This window comes from Crocodylus siamensis, chromosome 9 (assembly GCF_052110815.1).
Source record: "Crocodylus siamensis isolate JL-2025a chromosome 9, ASM5211081v1, whole genome shotgun sequence".
NCBI classification, from domain to species: Eukaryota; Metazoa; Chordata; order Crocodylia; family Crocodylidae; genus Crocodylus; species Crocodylus siamensis.
The window spans coordinates 40,606,663-40,628,351 of record NC_143403.1 but is presented as its reverse complement, the minus strand read 5'-3'; the positions used below and the strand labels follow the sequence as shown (position 1 = coordinate 40,628,351).

The 21,689-nt window shown below is 52.2% G+C and overlaps 1 protein-coding gene across 1 annotated transcript; it reads left to right on the top strand.

Annotated features, from left to right (window-relative positions):
* Positions 1–343: 343 nt before the first annotated feature.
* On the top strand, positions 344–20,709 carry IL34 (interleukin 34). Its single transcript, XM_090062467.1, has 7 exons — positions 344–478; positions 6,629–7,097; positions 7,853–7,956; positions 8,447–8,524; positions 9,394–9,567; positions 13,087–13,225; positions 13,582–20,709. Exons 2-7 carry the CDS (start codon positions 7,037–7,039, stop codon positions 13,599–13,601), a joined length of 576 nt encoding a protein of 191 aa, XP_089918593.1. The 5' UTR covers positions 344–478; positions 6,629–7,036; the 3' UTR covers positions 13,602–20,709.
* Positions 20,710–21,689: the final 980 nt, after the last annotated feature.

Here is a 21,689-nt window from a genome sequence, read left to right as displayed (position 1 = left end):
TACTGGAAGACTTGCAATGCCTGCGGAGAGGTGTGTGGCCCAAGGACTGGACCCCTGAGTCACCTCTGGCCCCCTGGCCGTGGCAGAGCTGTGACAAGGGCTGCCCTCCCCGGCACCACTGCGGAAGGCAGGGCAGGCGGGCTCGGGGACGGCCTGGCCGGAGGCAGGCGCTGAGCCCGCGGGCGAGGCCCGGCGAGGGCCCGTCCCGCAGCCCGGGAGCAGTCGGGGCGGCTCCGCTAGTCCCTCGGGAGGGGGCGGGGCGGATCCGGGCGGGGCGAGGAGCACGTGTCGCTGCCTCCGCCCGAGCCGGGGCCGGGGCCGGGCGGCGGGCGGGACACAGCGGCGGGCGCCGGCAGGAGGCAGCGGCTCCCGGCTCGCAGCGCCGCCGCCCGGGGCCACGAGGGCGCTGGGGCCCGTCCGCGCTCCCCGGCCAAGACGCCCGCGGAGCCGCCGCCGCCGCCGCCGCCGCCGCCCGGAGGTTTGCGATCGCGGCGCGCGGGGGCGGCCGGGCCGGGCCGGGGGGGGGGCGCGGGGCCCGCGGCAGCGGCTGGGCCGGACGCCGCCGGGCTGGAGGCGCCGTCCCGAGCGGGCGGAGCGGAGGCAAAGTCCGGGCTGGAGGCGGGCCGGGTTCCGCCGCTTCGCGGCGCGGGCGGGGCCGGGGCCGGGGCGTGCAGCGGAGGCAGAGCCCGGGGACCCGCCGCCGGCCCCCCGACTCCGGCCCAGGTCGGCGCCCGCCGGCTTGTGGGGGAGCGGGCCCGGCACTCGGGGCAGCTCCCCCGGCTCCGGGGCCGTGTCCTCCCTGTCCGATAGCCCTTCCCTCCCCCGGCTCCTGGGGGCTCACACAAGTGTGCTAGCGAGAGTTAGGGGCTCCGATACTGCAACCCCGGGCCCAGGGCAGTGCCAGGGGTTGCGAGCAGGGTAGGAGGGAGGCCCCAGCACCCGCCGGCTGGGCAGCGCTTCCAGCCAGGGCTTCCCTGGAGCAAAGGCATCTCCTGCTGATCCAAGCTCTACCTGTGCAACATGCAGGTTTTGGTGGACGACGATCCAGACAGCACCAGCCTTACGGAGGGGTCTGGAAAGGCTGGAAGAATTGGGATTGCTTAATCTGGGGGGAGGAGGGGAATATGGTTTGTGGGCAACACTTGGTCTGCCAGGCGATTTCATTGGCCACCGATTAATTACATTCAGCCCAGCCGCTGGCTGCCTCTGCTTTGCTCCTGGTGGGAGTCCTGCTTGTTCCCCCAGGGCAGCGCACTACCATTCCCTCCTTGCGCGCAGGAGGTGCCCAGCCCAGCCGGCTCACAGCTCCGGGGTGGGGCCACTGCTCCCACCACCCAGGCAACTGCTTGGCTGCCCCCTCCCCTCCACAGGCTCCTCATGTCCCTGCTGCAGTGCTCTGGGCAGTGGGCAGGGAAGCAGCTGCTGGTGGGGGGAAGCTGGGCAGGAGCCCAGGTCAGCCTGGTTTCACTGCGTGGTGCAGCTCCTGTGCAGCTCCCAGGACTCGTAGCACCACAAGCCCCATGCGATGGAGCCGGCAGCCTTTCCCACTCAGTGCTGCCACGTGCAGCTCCTGGGCCTGACAGAGCCCGGTGCAATAGAGCCAGGCTGGTTCATCCCAGCACCCCGTTTCTTGATGGAGTCTTGGGATCTGCACAAGTCAACAGGGAATGGGGCCAGGCTGCCAACTCCATCAGGTGGGACTCCTCTCCCCCCACCTGCGATGCACAACTCTGGCCAAGTCCTGAGAGCTGCACACAATATGCAGAGAGCCCTGCGCAACAGAGCCAGCGGCCTGGCCCCACTTTCTGCTGCCACGTGCAAATCCTGGAACTGGCCAGAGCCCCGTACTGCGCAGCCCGTGAGCACCCCAAGGGCCAGCCCCTGCTGCTGCTGTTTGTTGTGAGCGGCAGGGGCTGTGCACCATGGGGGGCATGTGGGAGGGGCCCCCACACACCCCACCATACTCACCCCCCCATCCTACCCCCTTCCCTCAAACCCCACACACGCACCCCCTACACACTCCCTAATACACAGCCACACCCGCCCACCCACACACGATATACAAGAGTAAGAGTTTGTTTTGAGCTATTATGCAATCACCTCTATATACACTATGCAAACGCTGTAAATCAGGACAAAATTATTTTTTTTAAATAAAATTAAAATACAGGAGACCCTCGCTGTTCATGGGGGGATGCGTGCTTGTGCCCCATGCAAATGGTGAAATCCACAAATAGGGCACTGCATTGATGACTGCCATCTGCATTCATGAACATGGTGCCCCTGGTGGCTGTGGGGGGCACGGCTGCGATGGTGGGAGCACAGTGGTGGTGGGAGCCCAGCGGCAGCAAGCGCCGAGCTCCCACAGATCTCCTTTAAGTGTGTTTAAGATGTGGGGTCGGCATTTGTGAATATTTGAAATCACGAATGCCAAACCCGCGAATAGCGAGGGTTTCCTGTATGTATAACAGATGCATTATTTTTAGTATATAATTAGTTTTATTCCAGTTCCAAGATGGCACCCCCCTCCCTTAAAAGTGGGCAAGGGGAGGAACTTCTGGTGGCAAAGGTCGGGGGTTAGGGGGCAGGACTCCCAGTCTCAAGATGGTAGCCAGGGGGCAGGGCACCTGTCAAGGGGCAGAGGTACTGTTGCCCTCCAGCTGAAAGAATTGCCCACCCCGGCTTAATCCCAAACAGGGGAGACTGAGAGGGGGATTTGAGAACAGTCTTTGAGCGTAAATAATGTTGCTGAGCAGTGACAGATTCGGGCCCCAGGGGCGGCTACAGCACGCACAGCTCCTGCCTGGTCTCTTAACTCGAGGGGCCGTTCCCTCCTTTGCTCCCCCACCCCGCCTTTGATCTTGTTATTAGGAAAGGAGGGAGGCTGCCCGAGAGACCTAGAGAGATCCTGCCACTGTTCCCGTGTCGGGCTTCGGCCTTCTTGGCCTCTGGTCATTTTGCTCTCGCTGAGCCCTCTTGTCCTAGTACACTGACCAAACGAGCTTCAGCCTGCCCAGTTTTTTGTCTGCCTTCCATGGCCCTTGTCTATGCCCTCTCTCAGGCTGCTGAGCGTCCGTGGGCTGTCTGTAGCTCTCTGTCTGGGCCCCAGGACCGATCTGCCCTGCTCTGGGCCTTTGGCGCTCTGGCCCCTAAATCCAGGTCTTGCCCCTCTTTGGGCTCTGGGCTTCCTGGCCCCAGTCCCCAGGCCAATCTATTCTGAGGCCTGCTTCATCCCTCCTGGGTGCTATGGGATCACCTCTCACAGGCTGTATAAGATTGCCCCTCTGGGCATGCTAGCTGTCCCCACACAGGCACTGTGTGATTGCTGCACCCCACTATGCACTCTGGGACCTCCAAGCCACCCCTAACAGTCCTCCCAAACCACAGGCACTAGACCCTGCTGGTCCTCCCCTGGGGCCAGACAAAGCTGAAGCCAAACACAAGCTGTTCTGGCTGTAACAAAACTACTACCCAACCTGGGTCCTAATCAGCTGCTAGACCTCAGCTTCCCCAGCTCTCAGGGCCTGGCACACTCATAGTTTGCTTCCCAGTTACAGGCACCTCCAAAATCCTCTGTCCCTGCCCAGCCTCCATGGTCAGGCTGCCTGCCCTATCTCTGGTCCTGCCTTATATCTCTCTCCCAGCGCACTGCCCCCTTCCAGTCAGGTGACTCCCTTGGGTTGCTTGCAGGTACCTGCTAATTAATTGCCTTGGTTCATCTCTCTGGCAGCCCAGTCCCAGCTGCACCCTGCCTGTCCCCCAGGGCTCTCCTTGGGCTGCTTCTCCTTTAAAGTGGCAGAGAGCCACAATCCCTGAGAGGGCCTGTAGTATCTCCAGCAGTGGAAATTTTCAAGCACAAGCTACACTGGTGTTTGTTTGGGATGGTTTGGACAAAGACTCCACCTTGGCTAGGGACTGACTAGACAATTGAGAAGTCTGTGGGAAAACACAGGAAACGGCAGGTTTCCCCTTGTAGGCTGGCAGAGTTTCAGCCTGAAAGGGACTGCAGAGAGTGAGACAGGGAGCGCACACATGCATGTGTCCAAGAATACAGCCCCAGGCATTGGCGAGGTCTATGCGGAGCAGGGCAGATTGAGGCCCCCATGGTGAGAGAAGAAGTGGGGCAGAGGCTGGGCCTGGGGGTGCTGCCCAGCTAGGGCACTACCTGGGGCCATGGGCTGGGGCAGGGAGCAGGACAGAGCTACAGACAACTTGTCCAGGAGGTGGGGGAAGGGGGAGGGGGGTGGCTCCCTGCTGCTGTATGGACTTCTGGGAAGGAGGAATGTGAGGAGTGTATATCCCCCAGATTTGTGCACAGTGCAGGGGTGGATGCAGTGTGCCTGCTGTGGGCTCGGGGCTCCCTGCCCTGCTACCCTTCCCCTGGGAGCCTTGCGCCAGCCCCACCACCATGTTACAGTGCCCCCTGCTTGCTCAGCAGCAGCAGGAGTGGGGGTGTGGCGTTGTGCCCCCCGCTGCTGCCTTGCCAAGGCGATGTCACTAGTGCGCAGCTCCCTAGGGGGAGGGTGGCAAGGTGGAGAGAGCCCCGAGCCTGCAGCAGGCAGCCTGCATCCGCCCCCGTCCTTGCCACAGACTCTGCATGGCTCTGCTCCAGCTGTGCCATGGGAGAGGTTGTGGGGGGGGGCATCATCTTAGGCTCCTCCCTACCCCCAGAAAAAATAAAAGTTGGCGCCTATGCATGTGGGATTCAGTTACAGCTATTGAGTGAGAGAGGCCTTATTTTGGGGCGTTCCGGTTGCTGTGTAGACTACTCATTTGGGGTGTGACTGGAGCCCTTCTCCTGGGGTGGGCACCCTAGGGCTAGTGGTGCTTCTGCAGTAAGGGGGAACTGCTCTCAGGGGGAAGCGCTTACCTGATGTCAGAGCTGGGCTGAGAGCCCAGGTGAGGCAGCAGGGAAGTGACTTGGAGGAGGCTGCAGAATGTACTTCGTCTCCTCTGAGTCAAGTCACGCCCTCCAGTGAGCTGCATTTCTGGCCATGCGTGTAAGTCACGCCCCTTTTGCACATTCACAGAATGCCAGGAGGGGGGTAGGGAGGTAGTACCTCTGCCTGGTCCCTTACACCCTGATCGCATCACTGTTGTTTGAGCCATTTTCCCCTTACATGCCTGATGCTAGTAGGCTGGAGCTAAAGCTGTGGGCCGTGTCTGTTGGAGGTGGTGCCCACAAGGGAGTTTGCTATTGGGGCCAGATCTTTAGCTGGTGTAAACTGGAAGTGCCCAGGTCAAGATCAGTGACCTGTTGATTTATACCCCTAGGGGAACTGGCCCTTCATTTTTACACTTCCCACCAAGAGCAAGTTCCCCAACGATGTGCCTTCCTTTCTGACTGCAGGGTCAGCAAGTGTTGTCCCCCTTCCTGCTGAAAGCTTCAGAATTGGGCCTGGGTAATGAGAAGAGCTGTGTGCGCACCGGCTCTGCAGCAGCCAGTGAAGTGGTTTCTATCCCTGTTGTTGCTCCCACCTTTTGAAGCCTTTTTCTAATCTGGCCTGTGGCCTAAGCCTGGTCACCATGTGCTGGAGTGGCTCCTGGTGACATCCCTCTGTGCTCACTGGTCTCTTGAGGGTCAAAACCAGAGCACTGATGTGCTGGAGCTCATAATACTGTGGGTCTGTCAGTACTTTGTACTGTTCTCCCTCCAGCCAGGCTCACTCAGGCGGTGCTAGCTTTTGTGCAAGTGATTTTAACTTACTGATGTGAAGATGGACCCTGGGATGCTCTGCCCTCCCAACTGGGATGGGCACAGTCCGACAGGAGAGGTTCACTTGCTTTGGGATTTCCAGCTGGGATTGTCAGTGGAGCCAGGGTGGTTAATCTCATTGTGAACTGCTCTTACTGCAGGTGTTAATGAAGAATTCACTCTGGAAAGCCACAGGCTCATTGAAGAAAGGAATTTCATCCCTAATGTAGATGTTAGGAGACCTGTGAAATATAGATTGCATGTTCCAGAAATGATCAGGCAACTGCAGACCACAGCAGTGGTTTCAAGCTGTCATTCTGTGATACTGTGTCTATGTGTGTACGTGTAATGTGAGCTTCCCTTTGGGTCTTCTTTGATACGCACTGGGTGCAACTACACATGCATTAAGGTGCTTTAAATTTAGTACCTTCAATGTGATGTACAAAAAAAATGTGCACTAGACTGCCTTAATGCAGAGTAACGAATGTGCATGATTTTTAAGTGATCCTTAATGCTCAGTAACCTATTTTACTGAACATTAGCATAATTGCAGTTTTGTACATGATGTTTTAATGTGCAGTATAATAGTCTACTGTGCATTAAAATGATGTGTAAATGCTCCCACTGAAACCTGGTTTAAGTCACCTGGGAGATTTGCAAAAAGTTTAATCAGTAAATTAAAGTCTTTAAAGTCTTTAAATTCAGGTCGAAGAAGCTGTCCTGGAAACTGACAATGGCTTTGAAATCCAGCCAGTGCTGGGGTGTTGAGTGAGCATGGTGGGGGAGACTTATCTACTGGTGTTAAGAATTTAGATCTTATCCTCATGCCTCTGACCTTGCGCTGATCTGAGCTGCTTTCCCTCATGTCCCCTTGCTCCTGTCTCTTAGGTAACATTGGGTCTATGCAGCTTTTCTCTGCATCTCTTGTTACAGATCCCAGGTTAAATCAAACGCAGTGCGGAGGGACGGTAACAATAGCAACAAACTCCAGGCACATCCTTCAACCTTCAGAGCCTCCTTCCTTCCAGTGCAGCCCCAGACATAGTGCTGTGGCCTGGGCCTGTCCTCTTGGCCAGTTGAGATGAAACAAGCTGCTGCCACCTTTGTGTTTTCTGCTGCAGTGAGTGTGCACAAAAATCTAAGCCGCAAGGAGAAATAGCTTCTGAAATTGGCTTTCCAGGCTTCCAGTGAGGAAGCAGGGGAGTCCTTGGCATCCCCAGAACCCGCACTGGCCTCCCCCAACTTAGTCACCTGCAGAGGAGACAGGAGAGTTCCTTGTGTTTTGGGGGCTGCCCCTTCCCCCCCACAACAAAGTGCAGTTGTAGCCATGTAGGCCTGGACATGCTCTGCTCACTACTGGATACAAGCTTCGCCATGAGACCGCTGTGCGCATCCTTAATCTGTAAGTAAAAGGGGTCACCTGTGTGCTCCTCTCTGAACAAGGAGGGGCTCATTCATGGTTTCTGCCAAGGTTTGGTGCAGCTTGAACTAGGTCCAATGACCTCCCTACAACGTGGTTGGAGTCCCTTGTACAGGTAGACCCTCATGCTTCAGCTGATCCCTGTGGCCTCCGGGTCAGTGGGAGCTCCCTGACCCAGGTCTAGCCTCCATCCAGGGAGCAGAGGCTGTGCTGGGCTCAAGGGCTCACAAACAGATAGGGAGACTGTGGAGCCACTGCCGACCCCACTTGTGGAGCGTTAGGGGTGGGATGGAGGTCAGGTCTGAAGCGCGGAAGAAATAACAGCCACAGGCACCAGGGCCAGCAGCTGTGTTCTACACAGGGACTTGATGAGGCCTTCATGTGGGTTGGGGTACATGAGCGCTCTCTGCCGGACACTTCCAATCACAGCAATTCCTACAGAAAGCGCCCGTTTACTACCACTAGGAGGCTGCTGATTCCCTGTTCTAAACCTAACATTCCCTATATCTTGCTCCCCAACACCCACACCTGCATGCAAAGGAAGAGCTGCCTCTCAGCACCAAAAAACAGCCTCTTCCTTGTCCTCATCTTCCTCACATGCCCCCTGCTGCAAACCCCCTCACTGCATTGCCAGCTCTGTTCAGCCTTTCCTGCACTAGACTGTGCGAGGGAATGCCCTGGGCTGGGCCAGCACAGAGAGTGACGCCTCTTGTTTCCCCTTGGGGGCTGCTTGGCAGATGTCCTGGCTGTCTTGGGGCTGGAGGCTGTAATGCAGAAGGAGTGTGAGATCGTAGGGATTCTGCAGGACAAGCTGAAGTACAAGGAACGGCTCTACTACATGGTCAGTCTTTCCCTCAGGGTCACGCTGCAGTGGGGTACTTGGTGTGTGCTTTTGTCACCTTGCTCCTGCCTCTCCTGCTGGGGACGGCCCCTGGTCCTGCTTGTGCCTGAACCCTTGCTGGCTGCCAGGGAGCCTGGCCTGTCGCTAGAGCTGTTACTGGGTGTCTTGCATTCTAGTAAATGCAGCAGCCACGAGTATTAGAACCTGCAGCCCGGCACTCGCCTCAGAAATCCATGGCCTGGCTCTTGAGTATGTGCCTTGCTTTCCGAGGTGCTCAGCACCCAGTAGTTCCCCTGATGCCCACCCACCAGTCAGTGCTTACCCTCCTGAGCACCACATGCAGCACAGGGACACCTGGCACATGATTTCATGGCTGCAGATTTGGATTCAGGGAGGATCATCACTAGGTCAACTGCCCCAACCCAGGGAGGCAGGGAGGGGAGAGCAGTACTCTCTGCCACTACAGTCATGTCTTTGTTTGCCTTTCCAGAAGTACTATTTCCCCCTCAACTACACCGTGACTGTGCAATATGAAGAGGTGCTCAGGACATCCAATGTCAGCAGGCTGGTGAGAAGTCAGCTACTGCTTCCCAGATGCCTTTTCTGTCTTTGTGCTGTTTGTCATTGAGTATCAACACCTCCCTGGGTGCAGCACTGCTGCCACCTTTGGGCTTTTTTAAAGCCTCTGACCTGGGGGAAGCCCATTCCAGGCATAGTCCGGGCTGCATTACATGATCATGGCTGGTAGATCTACCCATGCCAGACCTGGGCAAGCAGAGCTCGCACAAGTGTCAAGAAAGTCTGTGAGATGCCAGGCCACCCTGGTGTAGGCATGCTGTGCACTCCTAGGCTCTGCATTGGGTATTTCTGAAACTAGCTGTTCTACCTGATTCTCACTGCATCTGGGTGGGGAATGAACAACTGTTTACTAGCCCCAATCTCTAGAGTTGTGTAATCAGGGGGCTGGTTGTCCTTATTTCACACAGCAGAGCCAGCTGCCAAAGCTGTACATAGGGATGAGAGGTACCTTGGAAATACCAGATCTGGGTTAGGAAAAATTTGATCATGCATTAAGTAAATTGCAGGGATTGTATGATCCAGTTCTGATTTTCCCAATGTGCTTGCAGGCAGTGAGCAGGGGGCAGGTGCAAAAGCTGGAACTGGGTTCTCCTGGAGTTGAGGGGGCTAAGCATGAGTCAGGTAGACAAGCTGGAAAGCAGGGCACTGATCCCAGGGAGTGCTGTGGTCTGGACTGGTGGCCCTGGGGTGTTGGCTGGGAGAACAGCTGGTAGCAGGTGCAATGGAAGAGGCATGGCCTTGTCTGTGGCTGGGAGGCACATTGGGTGCTGGGCTCTCCAGGGGCTGGTGGAGTCCAAGCAGCTTCTCCCAGGCGGCCATGCTCACACTCCCTTGCCAGGCTGACTCTTTGCTCCCCAGCGAGATGAGGCCATCACAGAGCCATCACTGCGGTACCTGTGGTTCCATGTGAGCTCCCAAGTGGTGCTGAAGATCCGTGACGTGCTGCCAGAGCAACACCCGTCCTGGAGCTACACACAGGAGCTCTGTGACCTTCTTGAGGGCCTGGGTGCGGAGTACGAGAAGTACAAGCAGGTGGGGATGCTGACCGCTAGCAGGCACTCATACACACACACACACAGCCCCTAGGAGTGGTCCCTTATCTCACACAGCTCTGTGTCACTGCTACTTTCCAAATGCCCATCATGAGAGGCCTCGGTGCCAGGGAAGCAAAGTGAGAGCAGAGCTGACTCTGGCAGGCACTGTGCTGTGGATGAGCTGCCAGGGGGGTCCTGATGCCAGGCAGCCATGCAGCGGGTGAGTGATGCCCCCCTTGGCTCTACTGAGTGGGTCTGTGCAGCGGGCCCAGGGGATGGGATGTTGGGTGCTGTGTACCTGGCCGGGAAGACAGCATTGGTGGAGTGATGGGAGAGTTAGGGGTGGGGAGCGGCAGCTGGGAAATCAGTGACAAAGAGCAACAGACATAAGGATGTAGTGCGCAGCCTAGCAGGCTCAGAGCAAGGGCTCTGGTTTCATCGGGAGCCGAGGCCCAAGGTCCAACCTTACCTAGCAACATGGGGCTCCTCTGCGATGCACCAAGCCAGGGTGCCTTTCAATGGCCATATGGTGTTGAGGAGGCCTGTCCCTGTGCTGCCTGGCAGATGCAGTACAGTGCAGCCCTACCCAGGCAGCCAGCTACTGAATTGGAGGCAAGAGAGGTAGGCAGGCAGCTGCCAGCGCCCTCCCAAGAGGCTGAGTGCCTGGAGACACTGCCCAGTGCCAGTGATATGACCCTGGCAGAAGATGCTGGCTGCTTGGCCCCCTCTGCCAGGGTGCTCGGCCTGTGTCACCTGCGACATTGCAGGGTGGGTTTTCATCAGGTTCTGCTTAGGGCGGGAGTGCAGTAGGCTCCCAGGGGTGATGGGGCTTGGGGCCACAGGGCAGCAGGCAGCTGCAGATGTGGGCAGAGCTGCCAGTGCATAGGTGCTGCTGCTGCCCTGCCAGCAGCTACTTTCCCTCCTGTGGGTGCCTCACCCCAGAGCTGGCCTGGCCCCTTGTGCTGATGTGGTTGCACAGATGTTCTCTTTCTAGCTGGATGGGAAAGGGAGAGGGATCTGAACAGGGAGATGAATGGAGAAGAGTACAGTGAAGAGCTGGAGCATTGGTGGGTCAATGATAGAATTCTTTCCTGCCATATGGGAGGCCTGTGTTTGATTCCTGGCCAGTGCAGCTTGCTAGGTTTTTTTTCTTTTCTAGGCTGTCTTACAAACAGTGTAGGGAGGGCAGTAGGGGCTGGGAGACTGAAAACTTGACTCTTTCATGTGCAAGCCTTACAGGAGCTTTACCAGCTGTCAGGACCTCAACAGCTTGCCTTTCCCCCACCTTCGACTGAATTAACCGCACTGGGGTTGGGGCCAAAGAGAAGTCGGGGTTGTGGCAGCCTAATGACTGGGTAGGTGCCAATCTTCCTCCCAGTGAAACAACTTGCTCTTTCAGCTAAATGAAAGTTTTGATCACTTACTATCATATACAATTCTTGAGACTTTCCATGAGAGTTAGGGAATTTCTCTCAGGGGCCTGGACAAATTCCACTTTTATGCTTCTGGATTTTGTTCAAATTATTATTGTTGTTGAACTTTCCTTGATTTGAGAGTTGGTGACACAGTAAATCAGCTCTCCCCGTACTTGTGTAGTCCTTTCTAACCGTGCTGTCTGATTGATCCCCTATTCCATCTACTCTACTTCCTTTATTCATGTTCTTTGTTTTCCTTTCCTTTCTTCCACACCCACACACACAATTGTTTTTTCTGGGCAGTCTCATTCTTCTCTGATCGCTTGTCCAAAGAATTTTAACTTCTCTCTCTTCATGGTGTTGATGTGATACCCTGTCATACCAAACTTCTCATTGTCATTACATTATTTGGTATCCGTGCAATTCTCAATAGTTTTCAGTTGAACTCTTAATTTCTCCATTTTTAAGGATCCAACATTCACAGCCACTTATGACTGCTGACCATACAAAATCTGCCTTTTGTTTTGAAGACAGCCCCTCTTTTCTTCCTGATCCTTGGTAAGTTTTCCAGGGCTGTTCTTGCTAAGCCTAATATTCTTTGTATATCCTGTTAACATGCACCATTTTGACTAATGACTGAGCCCAGATACACAAACAAGTTAACTTGCTCTAGCTCTTTCCTATTCACCAGAATCCTTAGGTTTTGTTCTTCTTTTCTTATGGCCATTGTCTTCAAGATATTAATAGACAGTCCATACATTTGTCCGAATGTATGCAATCTGCTAACCAAATCCTGTAGTTCCTCAGATAATAAGGCAATCCTAGACTTCATTACCTGTATACCTCAAATTATTTATTAATCTTCCAGCTATCTTAAGGCCTCCTCTAAGACCTTTCTGTACTTTCCTTATTGCCACCTCAGCTTGATTGTTGCATAGGTAAGACAATACTAGGCATCCTTGCCCTCCACCTCCCGTGGATACAAGCCACTCTGATCTTACTCCTGCCACTTTTATAGCTGATTTCTGATTCAGACAGAGCTCCCACAGCAGGTCAACTAAGAGTAGCGGGACATCTTTCTCAAGCATCATTAGCCATGACTTATCATGCCTCAGCAAATCAGAAGCCTTAGTGAAGTCGACAAAGCAGAGCTATAACAGTGGTTCCCATTCTCAGTCTTTTCTCATCATGATGATCCCTTGTGTCCTTTCTGGGTCCAAACCCTGCTTGCTCAGTGATAGTTTTTGGTCTGTTTTTCTTGGAATCCTTTCCAGAATGGTCTTTAACAAGACCATGCTCACATGTGATACCTGGTTTCTGCCAGGGGAATTTCCAGCCTCCTGTCCTCCCTTTACTATCCTCACCTGCGGCTTCTTTGCTTACTGGGCCTTCTGCTGCCCTTACATCTTTCTTTCCTCAGCCTCCTGCCTCATCTGAGCATCATCTTCTCCCTGCCCCCCATTTTCCTTCCTAAATGTTCCCACTCATGTTCCCCTGCAATTCCTACATCCACCTCTTTCCCCCTAATGCCTGTCTCATTCCCCTTGTGAGATATGGCAGCCATCTTTCTGGCTTCAATCCAATTGACAATAACTGGGGAGTCATTTTGATCCAGGGCAAACTCAGGCTTGAGGAATCACATGTTCCTGAGGAAGGTAAAAGACATCCAGACATTATCTTGGAGTTTATACATCCCTGGCAGGCACCTTTCTTCAACACTGGAATATAATCTTGTTAATTAATCAGGCCACTCCCCAGGTTCTGAACAGACTGCATCATGTCTACTTGTACTTCTCCACCCAGCTTGAGATGCTCTCTGGCTACATCAGCCAGACCTGGAGCATTTTTATTCTTGATGCTTTTTACGGCAGGTGTTATTTCTGCTTTAATTGTGGGGGTTCTCTTTCAACTGCCCAGCCTGACTGCTCAGTTCACAACTACATCTTTACAGCCTGCTCTAGACAAGACGTCTGGGACTGGGGTGGAGAGCCGCATTATTCAGGTTATGGGTGAGTAGAAAGCAAGTCAGAGCAGAGCATGGAGTGAGGGTCTGTCAGGTGCTGGTGGCTGCTGGTTAACCCCCTAGACTATTGTTTCTGCAGGGGGATATGGATGTAGTTGTTGCTGACCTGGTGAAGAGGATTCATGATGCTGAGGCAGGGAGCAACAGGAAGCCTGTGAGACCCAAAGCGCTGCTGGATAACTGCATCAAGGTCATGAGGATGCTATACAGCACTCCATGTAAGTAGTGACCAAGAACAAAAACTTGGAAGGAGCAGAGATGGCTCCTAGTCTGCTGGGTAACAGGGTAAGGGGGTGAGGTAGAGATGGGTAATTCTGGCTGGGAGCTTTGGAGAGCAAGCATTACTTGCACAGTGAAGGTCACCCAGGGGAGCATATCTGAGAGGTCTGAAGGGGCTTTTGTACATTAAAGGCTGCCTGTGACATTGTGTTCATTGCTCTGTGAGCTGTGCAGAAGAAACATATAGAAACTGGGGTTACTCAGAACTTGAGAAGAGCTGGTGACCCAGCCTGAGAGCTTTGAGTTGCCTGTTTTGTATATCGGTAACAAATACCTCCTGTCTCTCATGCTGCAGGTAAATGGGATTCTGCCTAACATCGCAGTGGGAGCATTACCATCTCCTTTACCTCTCTGTGCCTTCTTTGGTTTCCATAGCATCTCTGGCCCTCTCTTTCATGCTCCACGGTCCCAGCTTCTATGTAGTGCTGTGACTCTTGTATGTCCCCAGGACCCTGATGAAGCCAGCATGTTCCAAAGCTCAATCCAAGATGTGTTACAGTCAGAGCATTGATTTGCCATCTCAACAAAAATTGAGAGTGAAGGAGAGGTGTGAAGAACTTTATCCACTAGTGCCACATGAAGGGCGTGGGACATTTCACTGGTCCTGAGAAGTCTGGGAAGGGAGCAGCTTCTCCTGACATGACTAAAGCAAATCCATCTCTTCTTTCTCTTGTGAGCAGCTAATGGCAACCCCTCTTTATATTTGCCACAATAGGTCCCTGAGGAACAGCTCTACAATAGCAATGGCAACTTGTTTCATTTTTAAGGCTTGTCCCAGAAGTGAGTTAGTCATCCATGTGAGGCTCCATGGTTCTGAGAAGAGGGTCTGACATGGCCTGGCAGTGATGTGTGTGCACACTCTCTTCCCCATCTTGAATAAGGAAGGCCAGCTGCATCACACCTCCAGAACACGTATTTGGTTAGGGCTGCAACAGCAGAGAGAGCTGCTAAGGGATGCTGAACCCCTACTGGATGCACCCTGGAGAATGCTGGTGACTGGGTTGTATCAGGAATATGCCAAGATCCACACACTTCACATAGAGCCACTGTATTTCAAATGTCACTGGTCAGCCTTATCCCACCAAGGAAGGAGAAAATGACTTGGCACTGTCCTTGAAAAAGGTGTTATCAATCCAAGGCAGGAATAAAACATGTTGTCTTGGACATCTTATGTGAGGGACCATGCACAGCAATGCCTCCCATTCCTCCCTAGTGCTGGGGCGTGTGGCTGGGCAAAGGCCTGTGATGGTAAGTGCAACTGGCAGTGGCAGCAGTGACCAACAGTGACTTTTCCTACAGCTTGTTCTGTTGCACTCCACTTTGGAGTGAGCCAGTTGGTGCAGGAACCATAAACCTCCAGCAAGCATCATGCGTGTTGCCCGTTCCTCTGTCTAACCTGATTTCTGAAGTGCCTGTCACTGTTGTAACTAAGCACCTTAAGCTGAGGCCAAGGTCTGGGGCTGTCCTGTCTGTTCTCTGACTTGGTTTCAGGTTGAGCTTAGACAGCAGGATGTATGTCTCCCTGGGCGAATTGTCTCGTTTCCATCCTCAGTGATATCACTCTGTTGTTCTTTTTTCAGTGTTGCCAACTGCTCTGATATATCGCGAGTCTTGTGATATTTTGCCTTTTCCCTAAAGCTCCAACACCAGGGGTCTCAGCTTTCATTAAAATGTACGTTTCCTACACTTGTGGTTGCAGATACAGTTGAAAAGCTGCCTGCTAAAGGCTCAAAAAATACTAAAAATCAATAAAAAGCCAATACAGAGCACTGAGATTGCCAGATTGATGCAGCTGGAGTATCTCATAACCTGGGGGGCCTGGAAAACGCTCTGATGCTCTATCTCCTCCTCTCTTCCCCTGGATTGGCAACCCAGGGGCTGTTTTTCTGTTCTCTGTCACAGGGTGGACAGTTTTTGAGCTGGGACAAAATGTCCAGTAGAAGACTGTACAGACTGAATAGCAAGAGACATCCCCAGTCCTCCCCTGTGACCAGTTGCTGTATCTTCATAGACAGTGAAGTACTTTCCTAAGAGAAATCATTTAGATGAGGGAGCCCTCTCACCACACATCTGCACAAAAACCCCACTGGAAAATGATCAGAAGTTTCCATGGGTTGGGGCAGAAATTCCAGTTTTTAGTCAGCCGCAGCAATAATAAAGCCAGTGAGGGCTGTGCCTCTTTTACCTGTCTGACATGCTGCATTCTCCAGGTCTTCCACCAAACTCCTCCACGCTGCTGGGATCACCAGGCTTCAGATTTTCAATAACATCCATTCAGTGTTGAGCTCTTCTCCAGGCTGGCTGTTTACAGCCGGGGAGCTCTGTGTCCTCACAGCTGTCCAGGCTCTGAACCTCACCTTTTCCTGCTTCATAGAGGAGTTCAAGCCAGAATGAGGACCCATGTGCAGGGCATTGCTCTCTGCATGTCCAGATCCTCTTACCACAGACAGCACACAGAGGCAGAGCTGCAATTGATATTATTCCCCTGAGGGAACCTTTATGGGCACATGCACTGCTGCCCATTAATTCTCAGTCAACCCCAATCAGCCAGTGGAGTAAGAATGAAGCCACTATCCTACAGGCCGTACCCCCTTTGGGGTCCCAGATGGTGGGGTTTCTTCTTTTAGGCCAAGGTTGGACACTGCTCTGGTACTGGTTTCCAGTTAAGACACACGCGGGTGCAGGGGTTTGTCTCTGGTCCCTGGCTTACTGCAAACTTGCAAAACTGGTGGGCATCAGGGCCATGGGTGCTGAGCAAGGGTGCTGTACAAAAGTAGGTGCAGAAACAGTTTGGCAGTGAGAGAGGACAAAAGCAGTGGTGTAACCATTGTCATGACTCTGGATGTCTTTTACCTTCCTCAGGAACATGTGATTCCTCAAGCCTGAGTTTGCCCTGGATCAAAATGACTCCCCAGTTATTGTCAATTGGATTGAAGCCAGAAAGATGGCTGCCATATCTCACAAGGGGAATGAGACAGGCATTAGGGGGAAAGAGGTGGATGTAGGAATTGCAGGGGAACATGAGTGGGAACATTTAGGAAGGAAAATGGGGGGCAGGGAGAAGATGATGCTCAGATGAGGCAGGAGGCTGAGGAAAGAAAGATGTAAGGGCAGCAGAAGGCCCAGTAAGCAAAGAAGCCGCAGGTGAGGATAGTAAAGGGAGGACAGGAGGCTGGAAATTCCCCTGGCAGAAACCAAACCCTTGAGCAAAGAAGGGAAGTGGGTGGCCTGGAGGATGCCCAAGCAGGAGGGGGAAACAGGGGAGGCCTTCTCATTCTTCCTAAGAAAGTAGGGCAATAGCTCAGGTCTTTGTGCATGAATGCATGGAGCATGACTGGAACAACAGCATAGGTGGGATAGCTCGCACGACTGGAGCAGTCATGGATAAACTGGCATGCATAAACTGTTCAGGAAAGACAGGCAGGGGAGAAGAGGGGGAGGAATTTAATGTAAAATTTAATGTAAAAGCTGTACAGCTCCAGTATGAAATGAGACAGGCCAGTAGAAAGTCTCTGGGTTTGGGTCAAGGAAGAGAGCAACAAGGGTGATGTTGCGGTGGGTATCTTCTAGAGACCACAAGACCAGGAGGGTAAGGTGGATGAAGCTTTCTTCAGACAGCTTGCAGAATTTTCAGATCATGGGCCCTGGTTCTCCTAGGGGACGTCAATCATCCTGACATCTGCTGGAAGGGCAATACAGCAGTGCACAGGCAATCCAAGAAGTTTTTGGACAGGGAGAGTACTGAGGACACTTTCCTGGTGCAAGTGTTGGAGACATCAACTAGAGGCTGTGTTCTTTTGACCTGGTACTCACAAACAGCTAGGAATTGATGGGGACTATCAATGCCCAAGTGCATGGCAACCACAAGATGATTGAGTTCAGGATCCTGAGGAAAGGAAGGAAGAAGAGCAGTAGAGTTAAGACCCTGGGCTTCAGAAAAGCAGACTCCGACTCGCTCAGGGAACTGATGGTCAGGATCCCCTGGGAAGCCAAACTGAGGGGGAAAGGAGTCCAGGAGAGCTGGTTGTATTTTAAAGAAACCTTACTGATGGCACAGGAATGAACCATCCCAATGTGCAGGAAGACCAGCAAGTATGGCAGAAGACCAGCTTGGCTTATCAGGGAACTTTTCAGTAAGCTAAGACACATAAAGGAAGCCTACAAGAAATGGAAACTTGGATAAATGACTAAGGAGGACTATAAGAATATTGCTCAGGCATACAGTGATTAATTGAGGAAGGCCAAAGCGCAACTGGAGTTGCAGCTAGCGAAGGACGTGAAAGGTAACAAGAAGGGTTTCTACAAGTATGTCAGTAACAAGAGGAGGATCAGGGAAATTGTGGCCTCTTACTGAATGGGGGAGGCAACCTAGTGATAGATGATGTGGAAAAGGCTGGAGTACTCAATGCCTTTTTTACCTCAGTCTTCACAGGCCAGGTCAGCTCCCAGACTACTGCATCTGGCAGCAGTTTGGGAAGGAAGTGAGGATCCAATAGTACCAAAGAAATGGGTTAGGAACTATTTAAAAAGCTGGACATACACAAGTCCATGGGGCTGGATGCAATGCACCTGAGGGCAATGAGAGAGTTGGCTGATGTGATTGAAGAGCCATTGACCATCTCTGAAAACGTGCGGTGCTCATGAGAAGTCCCCAGTGATTGGAAAAGGGCAAAAGTAGTGCCTATCTTTAAGAAAAGGAAGGAGGATCTGGGGAACTGCAGACTGGTCAGTCTCACCTCAGTCCCTGGAAAAATGGAGCAAGTCCACAAGGAATCCATTTCTAAGCACCTGAAGGAGAAGAAGGTGATTAGGACCAGTCAGCATGGATTCACCAAGGGCAAGTCATGCCTGACCAACCTGATTGCCTTCTATATGATGAGATGACTGTCTCTGGATTCAGGGAAAGCAGTGGATGTACCTATACCCTGACTTCAGAAAGGCTTTTGATATGGTCTCCTGCAACATTCTTGCAAGCAAGCTAAGGAAGTACAGGCTGAATGAATGGACTGTAAGGTGGATAGAAAAATGGCTGGAGCATCAGGCTCAGAGGGTAGTAATCAATGGTTGGCTCTCTAGTTGGCAGCCAGTGTCAAGTGGAGTGCCCAGGGGTCAGTCCTGGGGCCGGTTTTGTTCAATATCTTCATCAACGACCTGAAAGATAGCATAGAGTGCACCCTCAGTAAGTTTGCAGATGACACCAAGCTGGCAGGAGTAGTAGATATGCTGGAGGGAAGGACTGGGATTCAGAGTGACTTAGACAAATTGGAGGATTGGACCAAAAGAAATCTCATGAATTTCAATAAGGACAAATATGAAGTCCTGCACTTAGGAGGGAAGAATCCTGGGGACTGAGTGGCTGGGTAGCAGCTCTACAGAAAAGGACTCATGAATTATAGTAGACAATTAGCTGAATATGTGCCAACAATGTACCTTTTGTCATGAAGAAGGCTAATGACATACTGAGGTGTATTGCCAGCAGATCGAGGGAAGTGACTCTTTCCTTCTATTTGGCATTGGTGAAGCCACATCTGGAGTACTGTGTCCTGTTTTGGGTCCCTACTACAGAAAGGATGTGGGCAAATTGGAGAGTCCAGGAGAGGGTAGTGAAAATCGTTAGAGGGTTGGAGCACATGACTTCTGAGGAGAGGCTGAGGAAAGTGGGCTTATTTAATCTGAAGAAGAAAAGACTGAGGGCAATTTAATAACAGCCTTCAACTACCTGAATGGTGGTTCCAAAGAGGAATCTCCATCCTTAGAAGTTTTTAAGATCCAGCTAGACAAAGTCTCAGTTGGGATGGTATAATTGGAGATGGTCCTGCTTTGAGCAGGGGTTTGGACTAGATGACCTCCTGAAGTCCCTTTCAACCCTAATTTTCTATGATTCACTGTTCCTGAGGTTTCTTCTCTGTCCTTAAGAATCCTCCAATTCTTCTTAAGGAGTCCAGAGGAAGCCCTGTCCAGTGGTTTTGCCCTGGCTGCTGGGGAAAGGTGGACAATAATGGCAAAGTAGGGATGCCAAGGTCCAGCTCTAGACACATCCAAGTACTGCAGCAGTGGAGTGGTGTTCAGATAACTACAATTGTGTGTCAAGACAGGTTGGGGATCTCCTCTTGTTTGTACTGGTTCTTTGGCCTCCAAGCCAGTTTGATAGAGAATGGGCAGGGACAGAGGAAGGCGTAGAGAGAACTCAAACTCTCTGGAAGGATGGAGTGGTTCTGGGATAAGAGCGGGGTTCTGAGTCCTGAGGAAGGGGCTCTACTGAGTAGGGATGAGCTGTAGTGAGGCTAAAGTGATGTGGTTTATCCATTGGAGAAAAGCCTGCATCTTGGAAAAATATTAAAATCAGCAGAACCCCATGAGAGCAGTGCCTTTGATAGCTCAGCTAGTAAAGCAGGGGACTGCAACATTCTCTTGAATAAAGTAAGTTGAGAGGTCCCCCCAGAGCCTGAAACTGAATGAGGCACTTCAACCCTTTTGGTCTCATCCTCCCAATTGAGCTATTTTGGCAAGCTGCAAAGACAGCTGCTGATTTTGCTGGGCCAGGCTTTGTGAGCTTGTTTCCTCAGGCATTGCCCAGAAGGGAGAGCTTTTAGTCAAGTTCCCAGAGTGAGATGGCCTTTGTGGTGGGCCAATAGGGGGTGCTTTGGCACTGAGCTGACCACCTCACTGTGCCTGACCAAAACCAAGCTTTGGATGCCTTCTCAGGGACTCCAACTTTTGGCCAACTCCCTTTCTGGAGCACACCGGCTGCCACCACCTGAGCTCCAGTCTTTGTTAGGGCTCTGTGCCACTTGGGGTACACAGGCCTTGTAGTCCTAGGGGTTGCTTAGCCCCAGCAGGATATATCTATGTGCTTCCTATAGCCTGAAGCATAGAAAGTAGCCTCCCTTAGCTAGTCGAGCAAAGGGAGCAAAAAGGCTTGCCCAATCCCTCTCAAACAGTTACTGCCAGGCTTGCTATGATTAGAGATGCTGACCAATCAATTTGAAAAACATCAGCATTACCTATTGGAGTGACATTGGCTTAAACCTAGCCCCCATGTCATGTGGTCAGAACTCAGAACAATGGAGAGGCTAGATCACCCCACACCTGAGCCAGGTCTATGCAGCAAGTTGGTTGCCTAGGTAACCAGGTCGGCAGACATGGGAAAAGACAAAGAAAGAGAAAGGGAAAAAAAACCCCAAACCCTAAGTGAGTGAGCAGAGCCACTGGCCCTACAATTTTTTTGTCACAGCCTTCTGCCTGCCTTCCTCCCCTTGAGTTTGAGTCTAGCTGGGCTTGCTTTCCCTGGGGTTTTTTGGAGACTGGAGACAGAGGAAGTTAGAACTGGGACAGACCAGCTAGTTAGTCAGTTGGTAAGAGATAGACCCAGGGTCTGCAGATGTTGTTTACTACTTCACAGATTAAAATGTATTCTTCTTCTCATTTGCATATATGTGTGTTTATTGAACCTGGTGATCATCACTACAGAGGAAACCTGCCTGGCACCTGTCCCAAAGGGGTTTGGCTTCCCTTTAAGAGGCTTGTACAAAGTAACCATGCTGGTTGGGGAGACCTGGTTGTGGGCAGTTGCTTAGGAGAAGGAGCTCTGAGCAGGTGTATGTTGTTACCTCTCTCTTCTTTAGTTTATTGTCTTAATAAAGTTTCTGTCAGAAGACTAAGGTTCTTCTGCTGAACCCACAAATAAACACGTTATATCAGACTTGGCTTGAGAGCAAGCTCTGGTGGTTTGGAAAATAATGGACCAGCTAACAGTCCTTATACAGCCAAACCACTCCAGAAATGCAGCAGAAGACTAAAAGGGAGTCAGGCAATATTTGAATTATTCTTGAGAGCAAGTGGAGCTACAAAAATTGAGGAACATGAAGTAGGCCTTTTTTAATATGACAGGGAACTTTACTGCTGCTTTAAAGGCAGCAGTAACTTTATTCAATAGTTTTACACTAAGTGCAAGAGGCAAGTCACTTCTGAGATGGTAACTAAATTTGAAGTGTATTGCAGGCCTCAAACAATATAAACTTTTGAGAGGCATCAGTTTGGTGGGACAGGGAGTTTGGGGGTGGGAGGCAGAGGCATGACTAGCAATTCTTGTGCCCTGGGCAGAGATGGGGTGGGGTGGAAGGTATGTGTGTGTGTATGTGCACAGGTATGTGGCTGCTGCTGTCAGGGCTGACTCTCTGTACCTTGCTTGCTTGGGTCTGGGACCAGCTGTGCCTGGCTGAGGCAGTTGGGTCATGCACTCCCCAGGAGCTGTGTCCTCTCTAAATCAGCTGGTGCCCCCTTTACCACCCCTAGTAATACTACAGACAGGGCAAGAGTGAGGGCATGTGTGTGCACGTGGAAAAGCACGCTTGCTTGCCTCCTTGCCTGTCACCTAAGTGGGAAACGCTGCTGTCAGGAGGT

Excerpts from the sequence above, each read along its gene's own strand:
- IL34 (XM_090062467.1), top strand. The coding sequence starts at position 7,037 with ATGCTCTGCTCACTACTGGATACAAGCTTCGCCATGAGACCGCTGTGC. Across the intron at positions 7,098-7,852 it reads GCTGTGCGCATCCTTAATCT|ATGTCCTGGCTGTCTTGGGG; the intron begins GTAAGTAAAAGG and ends GCTGCTTGGCAG. Across the intron at positions 9,568-13,086 it reads AGTACGAGAAGTACAAGCAG|GGGGATATGGATGTAGTTGT; the intron begins GTGGGGATGCTG and ends TTGTTTCTGCAG.